General features: G+C 43.7%; 1 protein-coding gene across 1 annotated transcript in view; it reads left to right on the top strand.

Moving 5' to 3' along the window:
• Positions 1 to 2,186: 2,186 nt before the first annotated feature.
• LOC127545720 (solute carrier family 5 member 4-like) overlaps positions 2,187 to 21,942 on the top strand; it is a 42,525-nt gene continuing 22,769 nt past the window's right edge. Inside the window, 7 exon segments of the mRNA XM_051973179.1 lie at positions 2,187 to 3,934; positions 12,905 to 12,976; positions 14,583 to 14,640; positions 14,643 to 14,686; positions 17,145 to 17,204; positions 17,651 to 17,755; positions 21,468 to 21,573. Coding sequence (XP_051829139.1) covers positions 3,800 to 3,934; positions 12,905 to 12,976; positions 14,583 to 14,640; positions 14,643 to 14,686; positions 17,145 to 17,204; positions 17,651 to 17,755; positions 21,468 to 21,573 — 580 coding nt within the window. The 5' untranslated portion in view covers positions 2,187 to 3,799.

Below are 21,942 nucleotides of genomic sequence, written 5' to 3' on the forward strand. Positions count from 1 at the left end.
AGAGTAAGCTGATGAAGTGCTTTGCTATTATCCATGTCCAGTTCCTTTCAATAGCTTTTGGAGCTGTTTTTATTTTGTTTTATAATGGTTCATATGGTATTCATAATGATTTCTGGAATTTGGACTGAGTGGAAAATTTCAGTGATCTCAGAGTTTTCAATTTTCCCCCTTCAGATTTTAGTCATTCCTCAATTTCATTTCTTACTTTGACTGATTTAGGATTAGAAATGTAGTTATTTTTAATGGTTGCCCTGCACCAACCGGCAATACATTGTTGTGTGACTTGGAGCTAAGGGCACCATGGGAAAAAAAAAGGAACATGAAGCCCTACCCTATGGAAACTGAGCTCTCTTTCCATTGTTGTTCTGGGATATTCCTGATGTATAATGCAATTATTATTGCCCTCAGGTCATTTTATGGGCATTTGTGTTTTGCTTGCTTTCATTCCCAGTCACTAACTCTGAAGACTTTCTAGCCTTCAGAATATTTATATTTTTGATTTGTGCAATCTAGCTCTAATTGAACTAAAAAATGAAGAAAGTCTATCAAGAACAGAACCAGGAAATCATTGTACATGGCAACAACAAGATGATAGGATGATCAATTCTGACGGATGTGGTTCTTTCCAACAATGAGATGATTCAGATCAGTTCCAATAATCTTTTGATGAAGAGAGCCATCTATACCCAGAGAAAGGACTATGGGAGCTGAATGTGGATCACAACATAGCATTTCACTCTTTCTGTGGTTGTGTACTTGCATTTTGTTTTCTTTCTCATTTTTTTCCTTGTTGATCTGATTTTTCTTGTGCAGCAAGATAACTGTATAAATAGGCGTACATATATTGGAATTGATATATATTTTAATATATTTAACATGCATTGGATTGCCTGCCACCTGGGGAGGGGTAGAGGGAAGGAGGGGAAAATTTGGAACACTAGGTTTTGCACGGATCAATGTTGAAAAATTGCCCATGCATAGGTTTTGTAAACAAAAAGCTTTAATAAGAAGAAAAAAAGAAGAAAGTTTATCAAACTAAACTCATGACAGTCTTGAGACCAGCCTAAAACTCTAGATCACTCTGTCTATTTCTAAGATTCACAGGAGCAGTTGCTTCATGCTAGCTCAATCAGTGATGTTTCTGAAGCCTAATTTAATAGAAGTCCAAGATTCTTGTCAGGCCTTCATATCCACTTTAATAGTCTCAGGGCATAGGTACAGTACCCTGGCTGGCATTCCCCCTACATTGTTGTTGCCAACTTTTTCTGATATGGACTTTGATGGATTTATCACTTTTTCCAAAGGCTACCTGCAATTTCCTGTTTGTATCACCGATTGGTTATGAACTTGAGGATGGTGTTTTTAATAGACACCATATCCCAAATACTCAAAGTCTCCAATCTACAAGGAATGAAAAGCTATCAAAGTATAGAGATCTGGAGGGGAGGGATGCAAGGCATCTGAGCACAGGAGAAGGACCATGTCATGCTAGTTGTCCTGATTGCTACTAGAGTTACTCCAAGGATCCTTTCAGAGGACCTACTGAGCATGAGCTAATACTTCAGTACTTTTATTGAACTACAGGAAATTATTTTTATTTCCCCAAATAATTGCCCGAATGATATACATACAAAAGGATTGCAGGAAAGTGATTTGTTCCGGAACTGTTTCTATCCCAAAACCATTTAAAAGAATAGGAAAATTAAGGTAGTAGTAAGAATAGAATCTGAATCTGTGAATATAAAGAACTCCCAGAAGGGGGAAGTTCCTTTACCAATGCGGATCCACACATTCCTTTTACTTTATAGTCTTAAAATATTGCTTAGGGCAGCATTATCCAAAATTTTTTTGATTGTCAAAAAATCGCTCGCCTTAAGTATCTGAATATTTATTTATAAATTAAAGACATGTGCTATGTTGCTGTTCAGTTGTGTCTGATTCTTCATGATTCTGTTTGGAGTTTTCTTGGTGAATATTCTAGAATGGTTTGCAATTTCCTTCTTTAGCTCATTTTACAGAAGAGTAAACTAAATAACAGGGAAAAGTCATTTGCTCAGGGTCCCACAGCTAGTAAATGTCCGAGTCAGTCTTCCTGACTCCTGGGCTGGTGCTCTTGCCGCCACACTAACCTATGGTGACGTTAATAATGTACACACAACGAACACAAAAATTATAAATTTAAAAGGATGAGATTAAAGGGTATGCACAGTTTATTAGCCCTTTGGCATGGTACCATATTCCTCTCCAGAATGATGGGATTCATTCACAACTCCACCGACAATGCATCACTGTCCAGTTTTCCCACATCCCCTCCAACATTCATCATTATCTTTTCCTGTCATTTTAGCCTATCTGACAGGTGTGTAGTGGTATCTCAGAGTTGTCTTGATTTGCATTTCTCTGATCAATAGTGATTTGGAACACTGGGTCCCCTTTATTTTCAGTATCCTCCCTTTTCCTTGTTTTTTTGCCATGTTGCTTAACATCAGGTTTATGGCATTAAAAATTAAGTGACTTGCTCAGGGTCACACAGTCAGTTTGTCAGAGGCAGACCTTAACCCAGATCTTCCTCTTTCTAGCTATGCTGGTGTATCATAATCATTATTATCATAACAATAAATATTTTTATTGTCACTATTATTAAAACTCAGCATTTATATAGCGCTGTAAGATTGCAAAGTGCTTTATATCATGCCATTTAATTAGGGGGCAAATAGACACACCCGAAGATAAAGAGAATGTCCAATATACTCGGTAGGCACATTGGTGAAGGGCCACGTGAAGAACGCCCTGCCAGAAGTGGACTGATAAGCTGGAGAATGGCCAGAGAAGGCCGCAGGGATGGGGAAGGGTCACTGAAAGAAATGGCCGCGCTTAGACTGGAGAAGACAAAGATCAGGGAGGCCCTGAGAGCTCAAGGATCTTCGAGGCTGCCGCGAGGAGGAGGGATCCGCTTTGCACAGGGAGGAGGGATCAGAGTTGCTGCCACAAAAAAAAAAAAAAAAAAAAGAGTTGCTGCCACAGGGACGAGGGATCAATGTTGCCCCACCAGGCCCCAGGGCGCCCCCCAGAGAGCCGGGGTAAAGCTACACAAAGGCTGATTTGGGCTTGCTATTGGGAAGAACTTCCTGACTCGGAGGAGCGGGTCCCAGAGAGGAAGGGGCTGCCCCCAGGGGAGGTGGGGGGGCAGAGGCTGGAGGTTTAGGGGCTCCTCGATCTCTCCCATAGTTAACCATGGGGGGAGGGGCCGGGCCGTGCTCTGAGGGCTCCCTCCCTTGGAGCTCCCTGTGGCCTCCTCTCCCCCGGGAGGTACCGACTGCTGCGGGCCGAGGAGAGATGTGGCCGGACGGCCTCGGCTCCTCCCTGACTCAGCCCCGCGGGGAGCGAGCCGGGAGGGAACGTCCTCTCCCCTCTGGCTGCCCAGTTTCGCTCCCCGCCTCGCCCCCCACTTCTCCAGCGCGTGCCTGGGGAACTCCCGCTCCCCTCCGCAGCTCCGCGGACGGACCCTTTTCTCCCGCGGCTGGGGGAGCTCCCCCTTCCTCCCCCCTTTCCTCCAGGGCATGGAAAGCCCGGCTCCCCACACCTGGGCCCCCTCCCCTCTCTGCCCTTCCTCACCCCCTCCGGCTTCTGCCTCCTCCTCTGGCCGGCCTCCTCTGAGCCCTCCCCCTCTCTGCCCTCCCCTGGGCCGGCCGGGGCTGATCATTAACGCGGACGGCAGCCGGAGCCGCGGCCCGGGCGCCGGCAAGAAGCAGGCGGCGAGCCCCGGACAGCACCCGACGGCCGCTCCGCCGCTTCTGCCATGGACGGCCCCGTGAGCCCCAGCGCGCCCGCCGGCACCCCCGCGCCCCCGCTGCCGTCGGACCGCATCAAGAACGCCGCCGACATCTCCGTCATTGTCATCTACTTCGTGGTGGTCTTGGCCGTGGGGCTGTGGGTAGGTAGCGGAGGGGACCGAGGGCGAGGCGGCGGGCGGTGGGAGCGGGGGCTCAGCGGCCAGGAGCCGAGCGCCGGCGTTCGGAGCCTTCACATAGCAACGTAGTACTCGGAGGGGACAAGCCCTTCCATCCCGTGGGGCCTCAGTTTCCCCAACTGTAAAGGGATGCGCCTCCACCTCTGACCTTTCATATCCTGTTCTAGCAGATGTGCTGCCGAAGCAAACACAGTATTTCCTGTCCTAATGTCCCCTGTCTCTGGCAGGCTGGGTTCTAGGTCCCCATCCTTGGACGTCCTCTGTTCTAGAGTCCTTCCGGGCTCCAGTATTTAGTGAGCCTATCCTCTGAATAGGAAGGGGGAGGGTGGGGATTGCGGCATCGTCCTTGATTTATCCCAGCGGCAGCTGGCCAGCTGTTTCCTTCTCCCTCAAAGCATTCAACATGCCAGATCAGGGAGGGGAAGCCTGAGTGAAGAGAAGAGGAGGGGGGGGGCTTACAAAGGACCCCAAATCAAGGCTCTGAACGTCTGGTTGAAGATATTGGGCCTTGGATTAGACTCTTCTCCTCTTGGAGCCTCAGTTTCCACATCTGTAAAACAGAGGATAAGCTTTTCCAATCCATCTTCTTGCAGTCACCAAGCTTGCTAGAAATGGGAGGTGTCCAAGCTTTTCTTTCAAGTCTAAGTTTCATCATCTGTAAAATGAAGCAGAGATAGGGCAGCTGGGTGGGGCAGTGGATAGAGCACCAGCCCTAGAGTCAGGAGGACCTGAGTTCAAATCTAGCCTCAGACACTTAACACTTCCTAGCTGTATGACCCTGGGCAAGTCACTTAACCCCCGTGCTCCGCAAAAAAAAAAAAATGTAGCAGAGATGCCTTTTTTCCTGGCAAGATGGGCTGGCCCCAGAAAGTGGTGGGTTTCAAATGACTGGAGGTCATTCAAAAAGTTGAATGGTTGCTTAAAATCATAAATTTAAAAAGGGACTTTGTACAAACCCTTCACATTACAGACGAGGAAACTGAGTTCTGAAGAGGTTAAGTGACTTGACTACAATAAAAGTAAGTGTCAGACCTGGGATTTGAACTCAGGTCCTCCACTGGCAAATCGAATGCTTTTTATGTAAGGGCAGGACTGACCCACTCCTACCCTATTGGAGGGGGAGATCCTCGGGTAAAAAGAGCTGCCCCCTCACTCCTAAACCCTCCTGTCCTGATTCACACAATATAGACACCCCGTCATCTCCCTGCACCCAGGAGAAACCCCTCCCGCCCTCTGTCACACCTGCGGCAGGCCGGCCCCTTCTCAAGAGCCTCACATCTTCTGCTCCCATTCTATAATTTCAATTTCCCCTGGATCCCAGGCCTCTCCCTGCAGCTCTCCTTCTATCTTCTGACTTCACTCCTCCTCCCCCCACCCCAAAGAGACTTTGGTCATTCCTTCCTGGGCTGGATGAAGCTTTCCCCCTGCTCCCAGGAAGCTGGGCCAGAAGGAGGAACGGAACTACTCCTTGCTCCCGTCAGCCCATCCAGGCCCTCCCTTAGCCATCGTCTCTCAGCTCTTTAAAATTTATTCAAGAAATCCCTTTCTCCTCTCCCCCCCCCCCATTTAAAGCCTGATCACCAGTTCCCTGCTGACCCCCACGAGTTCAGCACCTAATTCAAGGCCTTCCCCTCTCCTCCATTTTTGCCCTTAAACTTGGGGACTTCAACTTGCAAGTGAATGACCCTTGGAGCAGCCTGGACAGCTCAATGACCAGTTTCCTCTCTTCCCATGACCCGTTCCTCCACTCCACACAAGACTGTCAAGATGAGGGCTTGGAACAGAGCTTAGAAACTTAGATAAGTTTAGTTCCCTCGTCACACATACCAGGAAACTGAGGTTGAAGGAAGTGAAGTGACTCGTCCAAAGTCACACAGTACCGATCCCACGACTGTGATTACACAAGTGGTTGACTTTCAGGATGGAGAATTCTGAAATCCCTCAGGGTTAGACCATCTTTCCTCTTAGCATTTCTCTCTCTTTGTCCCTCATTTCTCCTGAATCTATCTTCCTCTTCTCCATCAGATCCAGGCCCTTTTACTATCACTCTTTTTCCGGCTTCTCTTTTCCGGCTTACCATTCTTGAGGTCATGGGCGGTCAGTCTGATGCTTTCGAATCCCTTGCTCCTTGTCCTGTCAAGGTTCATACCTCACCGAACGCCCTCCATCCCCCTCTTCTCCCACTATATTCCAACTGCAGAACAGAGCTAAGAAAGTCCCATCACTGAGCCAGCTGGATCCACTACTCATCACGTTCCCTAACCTCGACCGGCCCCTCATACAACAAAGCAATCCTTTACTCCTCTCTAAGTGAACCTCTCTCTTACTCTCTATAGTCTTCTCTTCTCAAACTCTTCTAAACTTCTCAAACTTCTCTTCTCTCCTTGACCCTTTCATACTTCCCCCCTTTCCTCTCCAACTTGTCCAATCCAACTTCATCCCATAAATCACTGAGAAAAGAGAGGCTCTACGAGCTCCTTCTCAGCCAATTTCCTCCTCACATCCTTTGTCTTCTCTTCACTCACACTACAATTCCTCTAGGGCGAACCTTTGCAACTTTTCTCCTTTACTATTGCCATAGGGTCTCCCTGGATCTCTCCACTTTCAATCTCTCCTCTATCCAATCTATTCCTCCAGATGGCTGATGAATTGATTCAGCTAAAACACAGAGCTGGATCGTGTCATTTTTCCTGCTCAAGAAGCTTCTATGACTCATTATTACCTCTAGGATCAAATAAAGACTCTTCTACTTGGCATTTAAAGCCCTTTACACCCTGGTTCCAGCCTCTCTTTATGAGCTTATTTCACATTATCCCGCATCACACCCTCTCCAGTTAAGTCAAACTGGCACGCTGGCTCTTCTCCTGTCAATATATTCTGTTTCCTGTCTCCATGACTTTGCACAGCCTGCATCCCATGCCCTTCCTGATTCTCTCTGTCTCTCAGGATCCTTCTTTCAAGACTGATTCTGTCCCCCCCATCCTGATCCCCCAATGTCTATAAATCCCTTTGCATGTAGCTTATGTTTACTTACCTGCATTCGTGTTGTTTCAAGATCAGCTGAGACAGTTCATGTGAGCCTGTGCTCAAGGGAAGTCTTTCCCCCCCAGTTACCCTGACCCCAGACTGGTCCTGTACGGAACATGCTGAGCCAACTGCAACAACGAGTCCAGATCACTGCTTGCTCTCTTCCTTCCCCACAGAGTAAAAATGTAACCAACGGCGGGAGTCAGGATTCTCTAGATTCCACAAGGGAACACAATATTGAGCATCTTTTCTCCAGGACGTTCGTGTCCTATTTATAATCATCCAGAGCTCATTTCTATGTGGAGAGACAGGGACCTTGGGGACAGGAAATTTGGGTTTGAGTCCCTACTTGTGCCATTTACTAGTTGTATGACCCTGGCCAAGCAATTTCTTCCTCTCTAAGTTTTAGTTTTACTTTCTATTAAAATGGGGACATATTTCCCAAATAAGGTGATCGATAAAAATCATTCAGAATTACAAAGGATTGGAAATCACCTGGTTCAAACGATACCTGAGCAAGGATCCTTCTATTAGACACCTACTGGTTTCGAGCCTTTGCTTAAAGACTTCCAGCATGAGAAACATCACTCTATCCTGGGTGACAGAGGAACAGTGTTCAAATGCTGCTTCTGATGCTCACTATTGGCTCTGAATGACATTAAACAAAATCATTCATCTCCTCATGTCTCAGTTTCTTCAGCTGTCAGGTGATGCCTTGGGTAGATGGTCTCTAAGCTCCTTTCTAGCTTTAGATCTAGGATTCTTTTTTTAAATTAAAATTAAATTAAATTAAAACATATGCATGGGTAATTTTTCAACATCAACCCTTGCAAAGTCTTCTTTTCCAAACTTTCCCTCCTTCCCCCATCCTTCCCCTAGCTGGCAAGTCGCCCAATACATGTTAAATATGTTAAAATACATGTTAAATCCAATATATATACATATTTATACAGTGATCTTGCTGCACAAGAAAAATTGGATTAAGAAGGAAAAAAAATCTGAGAAAGAAAACAAAATGCAAGCAAATAACAGAAGAGTGAGAATGCCATGTTGTGATCCACACTCAGTTCCCATAATCCTCTCTTGGGTGTAGATGGCTCTCTTCACCACAGAACAATTGGAACTGGTTTGAATCATCTCATTGTTGAAGAGAGCCATTAGATCTATGATTCTAAGTCATTGGGCTTCTTTGAGCCCCATTTTCCTTACTTAGTAGGAGGCCATCTAGTCCAAGTCTTTCATTTCATAGATGGAAGAAATTCCAGGGTCGCATGTTACAGCAGAAATTTTGAGAGAGTTTGAACTCAGTCCCTGAGTTTCTGTGACCAGTGCCCTTCCCAGGGCTCCATGCTGTTAGAGCTGTCTTCAGCTGGTTGGGTCATTTCAGAGATGGAGTTATGTATCTAATAGGAAGGGGGTGCCTGGGTGGATTTTGATTTTTTTTCAACTAAATTTATTTATTTTTAAATACACATTTCTTTATGAATCATGTTAGGAGAGAAAAATCAGAGCAAAAGGGAAAAACTATGGGAGAGATAGAAAAAAAGAAGTAAACATATCATGTGCTGATTTACATTCAGTCTTAGTTCTTTTTCTGGATGCAGATGGCATTTTCTGTTCAAATTCTAGTGGGATTGGCTTGGATCAATCATTGAACTGCTGAGAAGAACCAAGCCTTTTCTAGTTGATCATCACATATTCTTGCTATTATTGTGTACAATGTATTCCTGGTTCTGTTTGTTTCCCTCAGCATCAGTTCATGTAAATCTTTCTAGGCCTTTCTAAAATCAGCCTGTTCATCATTTTTTATAGAACATTAATGTTCCATTACTTTTATATACCACAACTTGTTCAACCATTCCCTCTATTGATGGGCATCTACTCATTTTCCAATTCTTTGCTACCACAAAAAGAGCTGCTATATTTTTGCACATGTAGGTCCTTTCCCCTCCTTTATGATTTCCTTGGGATTAAGATGCAGTAATGGAATTGCTGAGTCTAAGGGTATGCACAGTTTTTTAGCCCTTTGAGCATAGTTCCAAATTGCTCTCCAGAATGGTTGGATCATTTCACAATTCCACCAATAATGCATCAGTGTCCCAGTTTTCCCACACCCCCTCCAACATTTATCATTGCCTTTTCTTGTCATCTTAGCCAATGTGAGAGGTGTGAAGTGGTACCTCAGAGCCGGTTTAATTTGCATTTCTCTAATCAATAGTGATTTTAGAGCATTTTTTCATATAACTATAGATGGCTTTAACTTTGTCATCTGAAAATTGTCTGTTTGTATCCTTTGACAATTTATCAATTGGGGAAATGACTTGTATTCTTAGAAATTTGACTCTGTTCTTTATATATTTTAGAAATGAAACCTTTATAAGAAACACCAATTATAAAGGCGTTTTTCCAGCTTAGTATTTTTCTTTTAATCTTGTTTCTGCTGGTTTTGTTTGTGCAAAACCTTGTTAAATTTAATGTAATCATCCATTTTGCCTTTCGTAATGTTCTCTAGTTCTTCTCGGGTCATAAATTCCTCCTTTCTCTAAAGATCTGATAAGTAAACTATCCTTTCCTCTCCTAATTTGTTTATGGTATCATCCTTCATGCCCAAATCATGTACCCATTTTGACCTTATTTTGTTATGGGGTGAAAGATATAGATCTATGTCGAGTTTCTGACATTATTTTCCACTTTCTCCAGCAATTTTTGTCAAATAATGAGTTTTTGTTCCAGAAGCTGGAGTTTGGGGGTTTATCAAATACTGGATTACTATAGACCTTGATTATTATGTTGTGTGTTTCTAATCTATTCCACTGATCCACCACTTGATTTCTTAGCCATTACCAAATGGTTTTGATGACTGCTGCTAGGTTTGGTTCTGCTAACCCAGCTTGAGTGAATTTTGAGATTTGCTGCTGGGGGTGACCTGGAAGGCTGGAGGGGGAAATGGTCCCAGAGCTTGGTGCTGACATTCTGGTTTTGAATGATCACTTAATGTTTCCCGATATCAGTTTTCTGCCAAATGAGGGGGTTGGTCTTGGGAGATCCCCATGATCCTACAAGGCGATTGCTGTATGGAAAATCACCAGGGCTTACTGAGCCCAGTTTAATTGCTGCCATGATATTTCTTTTCCTTTCTTTTTTTAGCCCATGAGAAAAACACGGAACACGCCGGGACAGGGCAAATGAGATCTTTCCTTTGGGCGGCTCGGTCTCAGAATTTAGCAGCCCACATTGTAGGCCATTTTCAGTATTTGAGTTTAAATTTGGTACTGAAATGTTCTCACCATGTGTCCTGTAGGGTCCCTGCCTTTCACATCAAGTGACTCGTGAGCAATGTAATAGATCCTAGAAGGCAGAGAATATGGATCTAGTTTCCTTGGAGAATTTCCAGCGAAACATCACATGCCAGCGTGTGCAGATGGGATGTGAAACCAGGTTGTTAAAATAAGGTTGAATTAGCAAAGCAGCTTCTCTAGAGCAGGGTCCTTTCTCTTTTTGTGTCAAGGGCTTTCCCTGTGGGGCCAGTCTGGTAAAGGCTATGGATCCCTTCTCGGAAGAGTGGTCTTTAAAATAAAATACATGAGATGAAGAAGGAAAGCAATTATATTGAAATAAAGATGTCATTTTTCTTCATGAAAATTCCTAGATCCCTTGGAATTGATCTTTGGGATCCTTTGGGGAGTCCAGGTTAAGACGCCAACTCTAGAGGCTGGCTGGTCCCTCCTGAAGATGTGCCTGCTGTCAGGGTTTCAAAGTGTAGACCATTCAAGCAGGAAGGGCGCCCATTTTATAATGGAACCTTTCATTTACATGTGAGGAAACAAACTTAGAAAGACAAAGTAAATTGCATTGGATCAGATTGTCTCTGCAACTTTCTAATTGTGGATAACTGAAAGAGGCATGAGAGAGAGTTTGGGGCAAATGATCCAGTCAATATTACTTTTTGCATAAAATACCAACTCTCATTAAGTCAACAGAATAAATATTTGATTCATATTAATTAGCTTTTTGTTGTTGTTTGGTCGTTAGTTTGGGTCTTGCTGACCCCATGAGGATTTTTCTTGTAAAGAATGCTGGAGGGAAGCTAAACCATAGATCTGGTCATGTAATTTTCCTGCTCAACAAGCTCCTGGGCCTCTAGGATCAAATACATTATTTTACTGATGAGGAAACTGAGGCATACAGGGTTAAGTGACTTGCCCAGAGTCACACAGCTAGGAAGTGTCTGTGATCAGATTTGAACTCAGGAGGATGTCTTCTTGATTCCAAACCCTGCTCTATACCCTGAGCCATCTTATTGCTCTGGTAATTCCTTAATAAATGCTTATTGGCTGGCATATTGACTTTCTGAACTTGCTTCCGAGAGTATTTTCTCTTAATGTTATTATGTAAAGAGATAGTTCAGTGGATAGAGCTCTGGGTCTGAAATCAGACCTAAATTCAAATATAGCCTCAGACTGGCATTAGCTGTGTGTCCCTCGCAAGCCATTCAATTCCCATTTGCCTTAATCCATTGGAGAAGGAAATGGCGAATCATTCAAGTATCTTTGCTAGAAAATTTCAAACGGGGTCACAGGTATATTTTTCTGGGTTAACTCAATAATCACAACAAAGGGCTCACTTAGGTGCCCAACATTGTGCTAAGTGCTAGGGATGCAAAGACCGGAATAAAGACCATCCCCATCTTTAAGGAGTTTCCATTCTAATGGAGGAGCAACATGCAGAGGGCCATGTTCATTTACAAAAATTAAAAAGTAAAAAAATAAAAAATAGAAAAGTAAAAAAAAAATGTATAAAAGGAAGGTTCTCTAAGAGGGAAGCTCTAGCTTTGTGAAGGACGTTACAGAACTAAGATTTGAGTCTCCAGTGAGTCAGGGAAGCTGAGGAGGAAATGAGGACATTTCAGGCATGGGGCAGCCAAGGAAATGGTGCAGAACTGGGAACTAGAAGTTCCTGTTTGAGGAACAGCAGGGAGGCCAGAGTAGCTGGAGAAGAAAAAGTCTAAAACTGAAAAGAGTCAGGGGATGTGGGACAGGTCGTATAGAACCTAAAATGCCAAGCACAAGGCTGTCTATTTAATCCCAGAGGTAATAAGGAATCCAGCAAGAAGTTACATCTTCCCAATAACCTCAATGGTAATCAGTCTTTATTTAATTTAGCTTCACATTTGGTCATCTGAAATTCTGATAGAGACAAAGGATTTCTTACAAGGACTTTGCTTTTTAAAAAATAAAGAGGGCAGCTAGGTGGCGCAGTGGATAGAGCATCAAGCCTTGAATTCAGGAGGACCTGAGTTCAAATCTGTTCTCGGACGCTCAACACTGCCTAGCTGTGTGACCCTGGACAAGTCACTTAACCTCAATTGCCTCAGCAAAAAAAAAAAAATAAAAAATTTAAATGAAAATTATTGAAGGGAAAGGAGGGTTGAGGAGGGAGGTCAGACAGGATAACACCTTTAGAGTCTTAAAATTCAGTGATTCTAGGTTTTTGAATGAAGCCATCCTGGGATATTCAGTCAGGTAGGTGGCTCAATGGGTAGAAAATAGATCCTATAATCAAGAATTCAGCCTCAGACACTTCTTAGCTGTATGACCCTCGGTAAGTCATTTAACCATGTTTGCCTCAGTTTCTTCATCTGTAAAATGAGCTGGAGAAGGACACTGCAAATCACTTCAGTATGTTTGCCAAGAAAACCCCAAACAGGTCGATGACAGGACTAATTGGCCAAACAACAAATTCTGAGATTTTTTTCATAGCATAATATGATAAGATGTTGGTGGGAAGAATCTTCCTTTGCCTTTCTGGGGTGCGGCACTCATCATCTCTCAATGGTCTGGGTGCCAACTCTGTGGTGTGCCTTCAGTTCTGCTCTAACTGGCGTCCTGTTTGTTCTTTTCTCTCCAGGCCATGCTGAAGACCAATCGCGGGACAGTGGGAGGTTTCTTCCTGGCTGGCAGGGACATGGTGTGGTGGCCGGTGAGTATGTCCCTCCATCCCCTTGTCATTTCTTTGAAAGGTGGCTGTTTATACTCTTCTTCAAGCTTCAAACTCAGGAAGCTTGAAGCTCAGATCTGAAATAAAAGAAAGGAGAAAGGGTGGGCTTCCCTTTGGACCTCACCCAGAGCTCAATTCACCTTTTTATTTATTATTTCTTTGTTTATAATGGAAATGGGGTACAGAGGAAAGGAGTCTGGGGAGTTTTCCTCGTGCCCAGGAGACGAATAAAAATGGGAAAGAGGGGAATGTGAGAATCTCAATGGGTTCCGTTCCCCTACTCTACCCCTTCATCACTGATATTTCTTGGTCCAGCATTTCAGCCTCCATTAGAGACTCAACAGAAAGATTGTTGAAGTCCAGCTTCAGTGGTGAAAAAGGGTGTGCAAACAGGGGCCAGGCGAAAGAATTCCTTATGAAATCTTCAAATTTATTCATCAGAGAGAAAATAAATAAATAAATATGATTTCAATTCATATAGAACCAATACATAATATACTCTTTGATATTCCTATATATATTCTAACAAGCCCAATCTACTGAGATGCAAATGGTTAAGCCCAGATTTTGGCCACTTCATCAGAAATATAAATAGTTGTGAGACACATCATACCAATGTCCTCGAGTACATTTCTCTTTAGTCTCCATTGAGGACTGCTTTTCCTGTTCTAAGTTCCAAGGTGTGTCCTTGATCTACTATATAGACGAGTTTGCATTTTGCTTCAGTGGCAAGGATCTTTATCACTATATTTTTTAAATTAAAAAAAAAGAATTTTTAAAAGATAGTTTTCCCCATTCATTTTTCTAAAACTGTGCTCTGAAATTTTCTCCCTCCCTCCCTCTCTTTTACCCAAGCACTATCCCAGCCCCAGAACCCCACCTTTCTTGCCAGCCATTTAGCAATATATTAAATAGCTCTATCTCTGCTATTGTTTATTGGAAGGGGAATTGGGGAGCTAAGTTCCTGTACGTCTCAAAACCTTAAATGAACTCTTACTTCCTGGCCCTCTACAAAAGATGAATGAAAGGAAGGGTCATGTGACAGCTTAGAAGATCCAAGAACCAGCCAACTGAAGAGTGTGGAAAGGGGAAGCAGCCTGTTCTATTTTATTTTGTTTTTTGTTTTTTTATTATAGTTTTTATTGACAAAACATATGCATGGGTAATTTTTCAACATTGACCCTTGCAAAAACTTCTGTTCCAATTTTTTCCCTCCTCCCCCCCCCCCCCAGATGGCAGGTAGTCCAGTACATGTTAAATAGGTTAAAGGGTATGTTAAATACAATATATGCATACATATTTATATAATTATCTTGGGAAGCAGCCTGTTCTTATGGTAGAGGGAGTGGACCGATCCATTATGTGCAGCATTAACAGTCCCAAGAAAAGATGGCTTTGCATCCAGCTGTGTGATGTTGGACGGGAGCCCTGCCCTCTCTGAGTCTCAGTTTCCTCCTCTGTAAAAGGAGGCAGTTGGATTGGATATTCCCAATGTCCTTTCCCGTTCTCAAGTCCATGGTCCTGCGTCCCTATAACAGGCCCTGATGGCTTTACATCTGATCTCACGTGTTCTTCCTTTGGTTTCCAGATTGGCGCCTCTCTTTTTGCCAGTAACATCGGCAGTGGCAGTTTCGTGGGCCTGGCAGGACCGGCGCAGCCTCAGGGATTGCCGTGACCGTGCTCGAGACAAATGTAGGTGATGCATCCTCGGTGGTTTTCTCTTCCCCAACATTACATGGGGACCACATGACCTCTAAAGTTTCTAACAGTTCTAAAGTGGTTGCCTTCTTTTTAAAAAAGCACATAAATTTTCTTATATCACCTTCAACTTCTAGCTGATCTTTCCTCATTGCCCCCCTCCACATAACCCCATCCCATGAAGAATAAAAGAGGAAAAACCTTGAGGAAAAACTAAGCAACATATCAGTCAATCTGACAATATATGCAATGATTCTCCCCCATAATTCCCCACCTCTGCAAACAATATGTTCCATATTCAGTTGGAATTGTTTTGTTGTTCTTTCCTTGGACCTATGATTTCAGGCTTCAAATCCAGTTCTCTCTTCCCATCTTAGAGCTGCCTTAGTCTGAGACACTTTATTCTTTGGGCTGAGGAAGCTTCCAGGGAGCAGTTTGCCAGCTACTGAGGGAACAAGTGAGCCACGTCTGTTCTCGGCCTAGCATGACAAATCCCCAGAGAATCACATGCATCGATTGTTCAGGTGCCCACACCAAATAGACTGGGAACAGCTAGAGTGCCAAATAGGGAAACCCAGGGAAGAAGTTCTCCCCACAAATTTCACGTAAGCTCGGCCACATTTTGAAGGTCTGATTCTCATCGGGTTCTAACTCATGCTGGGTTCTGACAGGTTTCCCAAGGGCTGCTGAATCTCAAGCTATGTCCCTTATCTCAAAGTGGGAGAAGGATTCCTCATTTATTTGTGTATTCATTCAGCATTATTGATTGTCTACCGTGGTACAGATCTGCATTAGCCACGGGAGGGCAGAGAGAGGAAAGTGAAATAATAGTCCATTCCTCCCCTCGTGCAGCATATGACCAAGGGAGGAGGAAGAACTAAAACTCTGGCTAGCTGTAATAATATGCCAGTGGCTAGAGCATTTTCCATGAAATCAGAGAATTGGTATTACATTTCTGTCTTTAATATCATAATTAGTAATTAATGTCTCTAATATTGAGTGACCCTGGGCTTAATTCCTTGGGTCTCAGTTTCTTCACCCTTAAAATAATGAGGGAGTCTCATCTTTAAATGGGACCAGGTGACCTCAGACATTCCTTTCAGCTTCAGATCCATGAGCCAATGTGAACAACTGTGGGAAGATCCTTTTCATCTCTGTGCCTCAGTTTCCTCATCTGTAAAATGAGAAGCTTAGACTCGATGGCTTCAAGGGCCCCTTCAAACTTTGCAGTCAGAATTAGGCTTGGTGTAAGGAAAAACTTCCTAACAATGAAAATTGTCCAGAAATGGCAGTCTGCCTTGGGAGGTGGGGAGCTCCCCGACACCAAAGGTTTCCAAGTAGAAGCTGAATGGAGAAATGTTGAATCCTTGTTCAGGCTTGGATTCGGCCAGTGATATCTGAGGTCTCTGCCAGAATTCTATGCACCAAACTCACCTGGTTCACTCCCATAAATCTCCCTCTGGATACTGATCTCAGGGAACTGCACTATTTAAAGATCTGATAAACTGACACACTAATGGGCTGACTTCTGATCACTTATAGGCTGTTCTAGATGGATGGCACCAGTTTCCAATAATCCCACTTATTCAACTGCATTTTAAAAACAACTACTGTGTGCTAGGTACCATGTTAGGTTCTGGATATTTGCAAACAAGGTCAAAACAGCCCCTGCATTCAGAGAGGGTACATCCTGCTGAGGGAAACAACACCTTCAGATATGAGGAAATACAAAGTAATTTTAACGGGCATAAGACCTGGGTGGAGGTAGCATTGACTTTAAATATAAAGGATGCTGGGAATCATCCTTCAGAGGCGGAGGTGAGGAAGATGAGCATTCCAGGCATGAGAACTGACTTCTACAAGGCAGAGATGGACCATGGAATATGAGATGCAGTACAGCAGTCAGTGTGACTGTAGAGAGAAGGAACCTGAGGCACGGAGAAAGAAAAGGACTCACCTGGCCACCCAGGCAGCAAGCATTTGCCAGGATGTGAATCCAGGTCTCCTGATTCTACATCCAGAGTTTTTCTAGAGTATCAAGTCATATTCTAGGATATTCAAGCAGGAAGGAACCTTAGAGATCTTCTAGTCCTCTCCTTTACAGGGAAGGAAAGTGAGACCCAGAGAAAGTAAGAGACTAGACCAATGTCTAATGTATTCCTCCTGTCACAGGCTGTTTCCATTTTAAAAGGTGAATTTTAATGACTCTCTATTAGAGACTAAAAATATCATACTCATTGGAATGACTCTCAAGGTGAGTTCCATTTTGACCACATTGATGAAAGAAGTAAGAGAGCCCTTACTTGGCAGCCATATTTCCCAAAGCCCCTTTAAATCATGACATGTGGAAATAGAAGGAAGAAACCCGGATGCTGGGGAAGGAAGCACTGGCTGGGCAGGACCAGTGAGAAGAAAAGCTTGATCCATATAAGATTCCTTCTCTTTTTTGCAGGGCTTGCCATTGCTGCTGGTCCTAGGTTGGATCTTTGTCCCCATTTACATCAAAGCAGGGGTGAGTATCCAAAGGTAGGGGCCCTTTTTCCTCCCAAACTCTGAATCATTAATTGTCCTTACAACACACGCATAACGTTATTTGCTCATTTTTATATAATGCTTTAAGTTTTCCAAATCTCTTTAGCTACAACAAATGCTGTTTGGAGGATGCAGTGTACATGAGATTTTATTTTATTTTATTTCAATTCATAAATGAGAAAACTGAGCCTCAAGAGAGACCAATTTACTTGCCCAAAGTCACTTACCTAGATGGTATGAAAAGCAGGCCTTGAATTACAGTCCTCAGTTGGGGATATTCCCCTTCCACGCTAGCATCAGGGGAATGGAATTCCTTGCGTTGAAGGCGCAGGGCTCAGAAAGGTTCCCATTCAGCCAACGTTACTGCCCACTATCCCATGATGCTTTGTGGTGCAGTGTGATTCTTGCATTTTCCTTCCTGTGCAGGTGGTGACCATGCCCGAGTACCTGAAGAAGAGGTTTGGAGGGAAGAGGATTCAGATCTACTTCTCTGTCCTTTCCCTGTTCTCATCCGTGGCCATGAGGATCTCGGTGAGTCCATCTTGCCTCTGCATTTTGGTAGAATGTAAGTTCTGTAAGAACAGCTGCTGACTCCTTTCAGCCTCTGTCTCTCCATTGCCTGGCACAGTTCCTGGCTCAGAGTATGTTCTTGATAAATGCTGGTTGAATTGAACTTGGGATCTGCTTGCTACCAATGTAGAAAGCCTGGTGTCTGAGAGCTGGGAGCTATCACCAGGTATCTTGAAAATGCTAGTGGCCCGATCATGTGAACTTAATAGAAAGAAGGCTAAAGTAATGAAAGAGGAGCTGTCTCTGGTGCTAGAACGGAGAACCGGGGGCTGGTTTGTTATAGGATACTTGATCCTGCTCTGGAAAATACCTCTCCATAGATTCTTGGTTGGCTCTGTGATCTCTCACATGATATGGGCAGCCCTCAAGGTAACACTCCGTCAGCACCAAGGCCAGGGAAGGCAGTGAGGCTGGTTGCAGGGGATTTGCATGTGGACCCCTCTCGGGGCCTGTGGGTTTGGAAGCAGCATTTTTAAGGAGGAAGAGCTGCCGATGAGTGCTTGTGGACTGGTAGGATGAACTATTCTTGTTATCTTTCAGTGATTGGGGAGGAAGAATCTTGAGAAACTAAAAATGTCACCCCCAATGGAATGACTCTCAGATGGGTCCCATTTTGGCCACACTGATTGATGAAAGTTGCAAGAGAATTAAATAGATTTCTTGAATTATATAGATTTGGAAGGTACCTTAAAGGTTCTAGCCCAGCCTACTCATCTTGCAGATAAGGGAACCGAGACCTACACAGGCTAAGGCCACACAAACAGCCAGTAGCAGTCACGATTTGACTTCATGTGCTCACATCAATCCTGGGGCTCTTCTCACCACTCTGCACTGCACTCTGAGGGCTCCAGGATCACATTGTTGGTCTTCTTGAAGCATCATGTGGGTTTCCTGGAATGATCTCTCAGGCGCCCTTCCAGCTCTAAAATATCATGATTACTGGCAAACCACTTCCTTTCTCTGCCTCTGTCTGGAAACATCAAGTTTCCAGGCCATCTACCTGTCTCATTCTTCACGAGAAAAATGACTGGTCCAGATTCTTGCTTTTTAGCTATGGGAACTGCCCATGACCCAGCCACAGCCTGAAGGAGTGAAGCCTCCCAAACTCTGTTCAACCTGAGCCCTAACTACCACGTGCAAACTGTATGAGCTTCAGCCAGTCTTTTCTTCTTCCTAGGCTTCATTTTCTCCCTGTTAAATAAGGGGGTTGGAATGAATTAGCAAATCTCAAACTATAGTCTGAGAGCCCTGGAGGTCCTCAAGATTCTTTCCAGGGGTCCGTGAAGTCAAATATAATATAATAAACATAAATATGTACATAATGAATATAATAAAACAAATATAATAACAGTTAAACAGCATAGTAAATAAAGTACTAGACCTTGAGTTGGAAATTGCTGTTTAGTCATGTCTGATTCTTCTTGAACCTATTTGGGGTTTTCTTGGCAAAGATACTAAAGTGCTTTTCCATTTCCTTCTCTAGCTCATTTTTACAGATAAGCAAACTGAGTCAAACAGGGCACTAAGTTAATCAATGTCTCAGGCCAGATTTGAACTCAGGAAGAAGAGTTTTGCTGATTGCAGGTCCAGTGTTCTATTACCACCTAGCTGCCCTGGTCTCAAAGTCCAGAGTTCAAATTTAGATTCAGATGTTTTACTAGTTAGGTTCTATTTGATGTCCCTGTCAGCTCAGACATCCTATCCTGTGTTGAAAGCACTGCACTGGACACAACTGGGGAGGAGAGCCAGGATCACTACTTGCTGGAGCTGTCGGAGAGGGGTTAGTACCAGTCAGCTAGTCAATATGCATTTATTAAGTGCCTACTATGTGTCAGGTGTTGTGACAAGGGCAGGTTGGAGTAGACAGCCTCTGAGGTCCCTTCCAAATGCCAAATGCTTCTGTGGCTAGGGAGGTGGCAGACCCTCGGTCCTTTTTCTCAGTTAGACCTGGGTGTTGGCTTTAGTTCTGGGTGCCATAATTTATGAAGGACTTCAGTAAGCTGGAGAATGTCCAAAGGAATACAAATAGGCTGAGGACAGTCAGAGGATCATGGGAATATCTCTGAGGGAAAGATCAAAAAGAACATCATGGGAGAGGGGATACACACACTAAAAGTTGATAAGGAATAAGAGAGACAAGGCAAGCCGTTCCATTTTGGGATGCCTTTGGTTATTAGGAAGCTTTCTCTTACATTGGGCCAAAATTTGACCTTTACAGTCTCTAGCCTTTCTTTCCAATCAAGTAGAAGAAACCAGATCCCTCCTCGTGGGTAACTTTAGTTGGCACTGAGGTCTCCTCTTTCTGACTGACTAGATTACTGCCTAGACCATGTGTCTGGGCATTTCTAGATCCCAAATGTCAGAGCTAAAAGGCCTTTTGGTCCAGTCATTTCATTTTACAGATGGGGAAACTGAGGTCTAGAGACACTAAATGACTCCCTTTATGTCACACAGTTAGTCAGAGCTTAAGGGCCAACTATTTCAATCTTCTAGCTTTACAAAAGAGAAATGAAACATTACAAGGTTAGAAGGCAGCAAGGTTTTTGGGGGAAAAGTTAAATAAGTTGTGACATATAAATGTGATGGATATATATATTTTTATGAATCATATTGGGAGAGAAAAATCAGAACAAAATAGGAAAACCACAAGAGAAAAAAACAGAAAAAAATGAACATAGCATATGTTGATTTACATTCTCTCCATAATTCTTTCTAGGTACAGATAGCATTTTCTATCCAAAGTTTATTGGGATTTCCCTGGATCCACTGAACTGCTAAGAAGAATCAAGTTTCTCCTAGTTGATCATTGCACTATCTTGCTGTTTTCTGGTTCTGCTTGTTTCCCTCAGCATCAGTGCATGTAAATATTTCCAGGCCTTTCTAAAACCAACCTGTTCATCATTTTTTAAAAGAACAATAGTATTCCATTACTTTCATATATCACAATTGATTGAGCCACTCCCCTATTGATGGGAGTATACTTTTTTATATACTCTACAAACGAGTATACTCATTTTTCAATTCTTTGCTACCACAAAAAGAGCTGCTACAAACATTTTTGTACACGCGGGTCTTTTCTCCTCCTTTACGATTTCCTTGGGATACAGACCCAGTAGAAACACTGTTGGATCAAAGAGTATGCACAGTTTGCTAGCCCTTTGCAGGATCGTTCTCCAGAATAGTTGAATCATCTTACAACTCCACCAACAATGTATTAGTGTCCCAGTTTTCCCACTTCCCCTCCAACATATATCATTGTCTTTTCCTTCATCTTAGCCAAGCTGAAAAGAGTGAGGTGGTACCTCAGAGTTGTCTTAATTTGCATTTCTCTAATCGATAGGGATTTAGAGCATTTTGTCATATGACTATAGATGGCTTTAATTTCATCATCTGAAAATTGTCTGTTCATCTCCTTTGGAGGTCACGTCTTCTGCGTCCAAATCACTTTCCAGTAGAATGCACGCTGCTTTTCCATCATCTGGGTCTTTGTACAGTGGGATAAGAGAGGGAAAGAGAGGTCTTCAAGTTTGCCCAGATTTACTTGACAAGGACCGGATCTTGGCTTCAGAGTCCAGTCTTGAACCTGGAGCACCTTTCATTTCCATCCATCATCAGCCCCTCAGCAGCCATGAGCCTCCTTCTCCTAGATCCTAATATTTCCTCTCATTCTCAGGCAGACATGTTCTCAGGAGCCATCTTCATCAATGTGGCCCTTGGCTTGGATCTCTATGTAGCCATCTTCATCCTGTTGGTCATCACGGGGATCTTCACTGTTGCGGGTGAGTCCTTCAAGTTGGCTCTGGTGGGGGCTCTCTCTCTGACTCAGTGCCCTCTGTCCTGCCCCCGGACAGGCTGCCTCGGGATTGGTTTGGGAAAACACGACAGTGCCTCTTTTAGGAGAGAGACAGAGAGGTCTCTTCTAGGAGGTCCTATTGAGTGAACTGGAGGAGAGAAGATTTAGGGGACCCATCACCCCTAACTTTAAAAGCCTCTGAAAATGTCCTGGAGAAGAGGAATTAGTTCTGTTTATATGCTTTGCCCCACAAGGTAAAATCAAAAGCAATGAGGACCTTTGAAGAGGCAAATTTGGGCTGAATGGAAGGGAGAGCTTTGTAACTGTGAGAACTGCCCCAGGGTGGGAAGGGCTG

The sequence above is a fragment of the Antechinus flavipes genome, chromosome 1 (assembly GCF_016432865.1).
Source record: "Antechinus flavipes isolate AdamAnt ecotype Samford, QLD, Australia chromosome 1, AdamAnt_v2, whole genome shotgun sequence".
Taxonomy (NCBI): domain Eukaryota; kingdom Metazoa; phylum Chordata; class Mammalia; order Dasyuromorphia; family Dasyuridae; genus Antechinus; species Antechinus flavipes.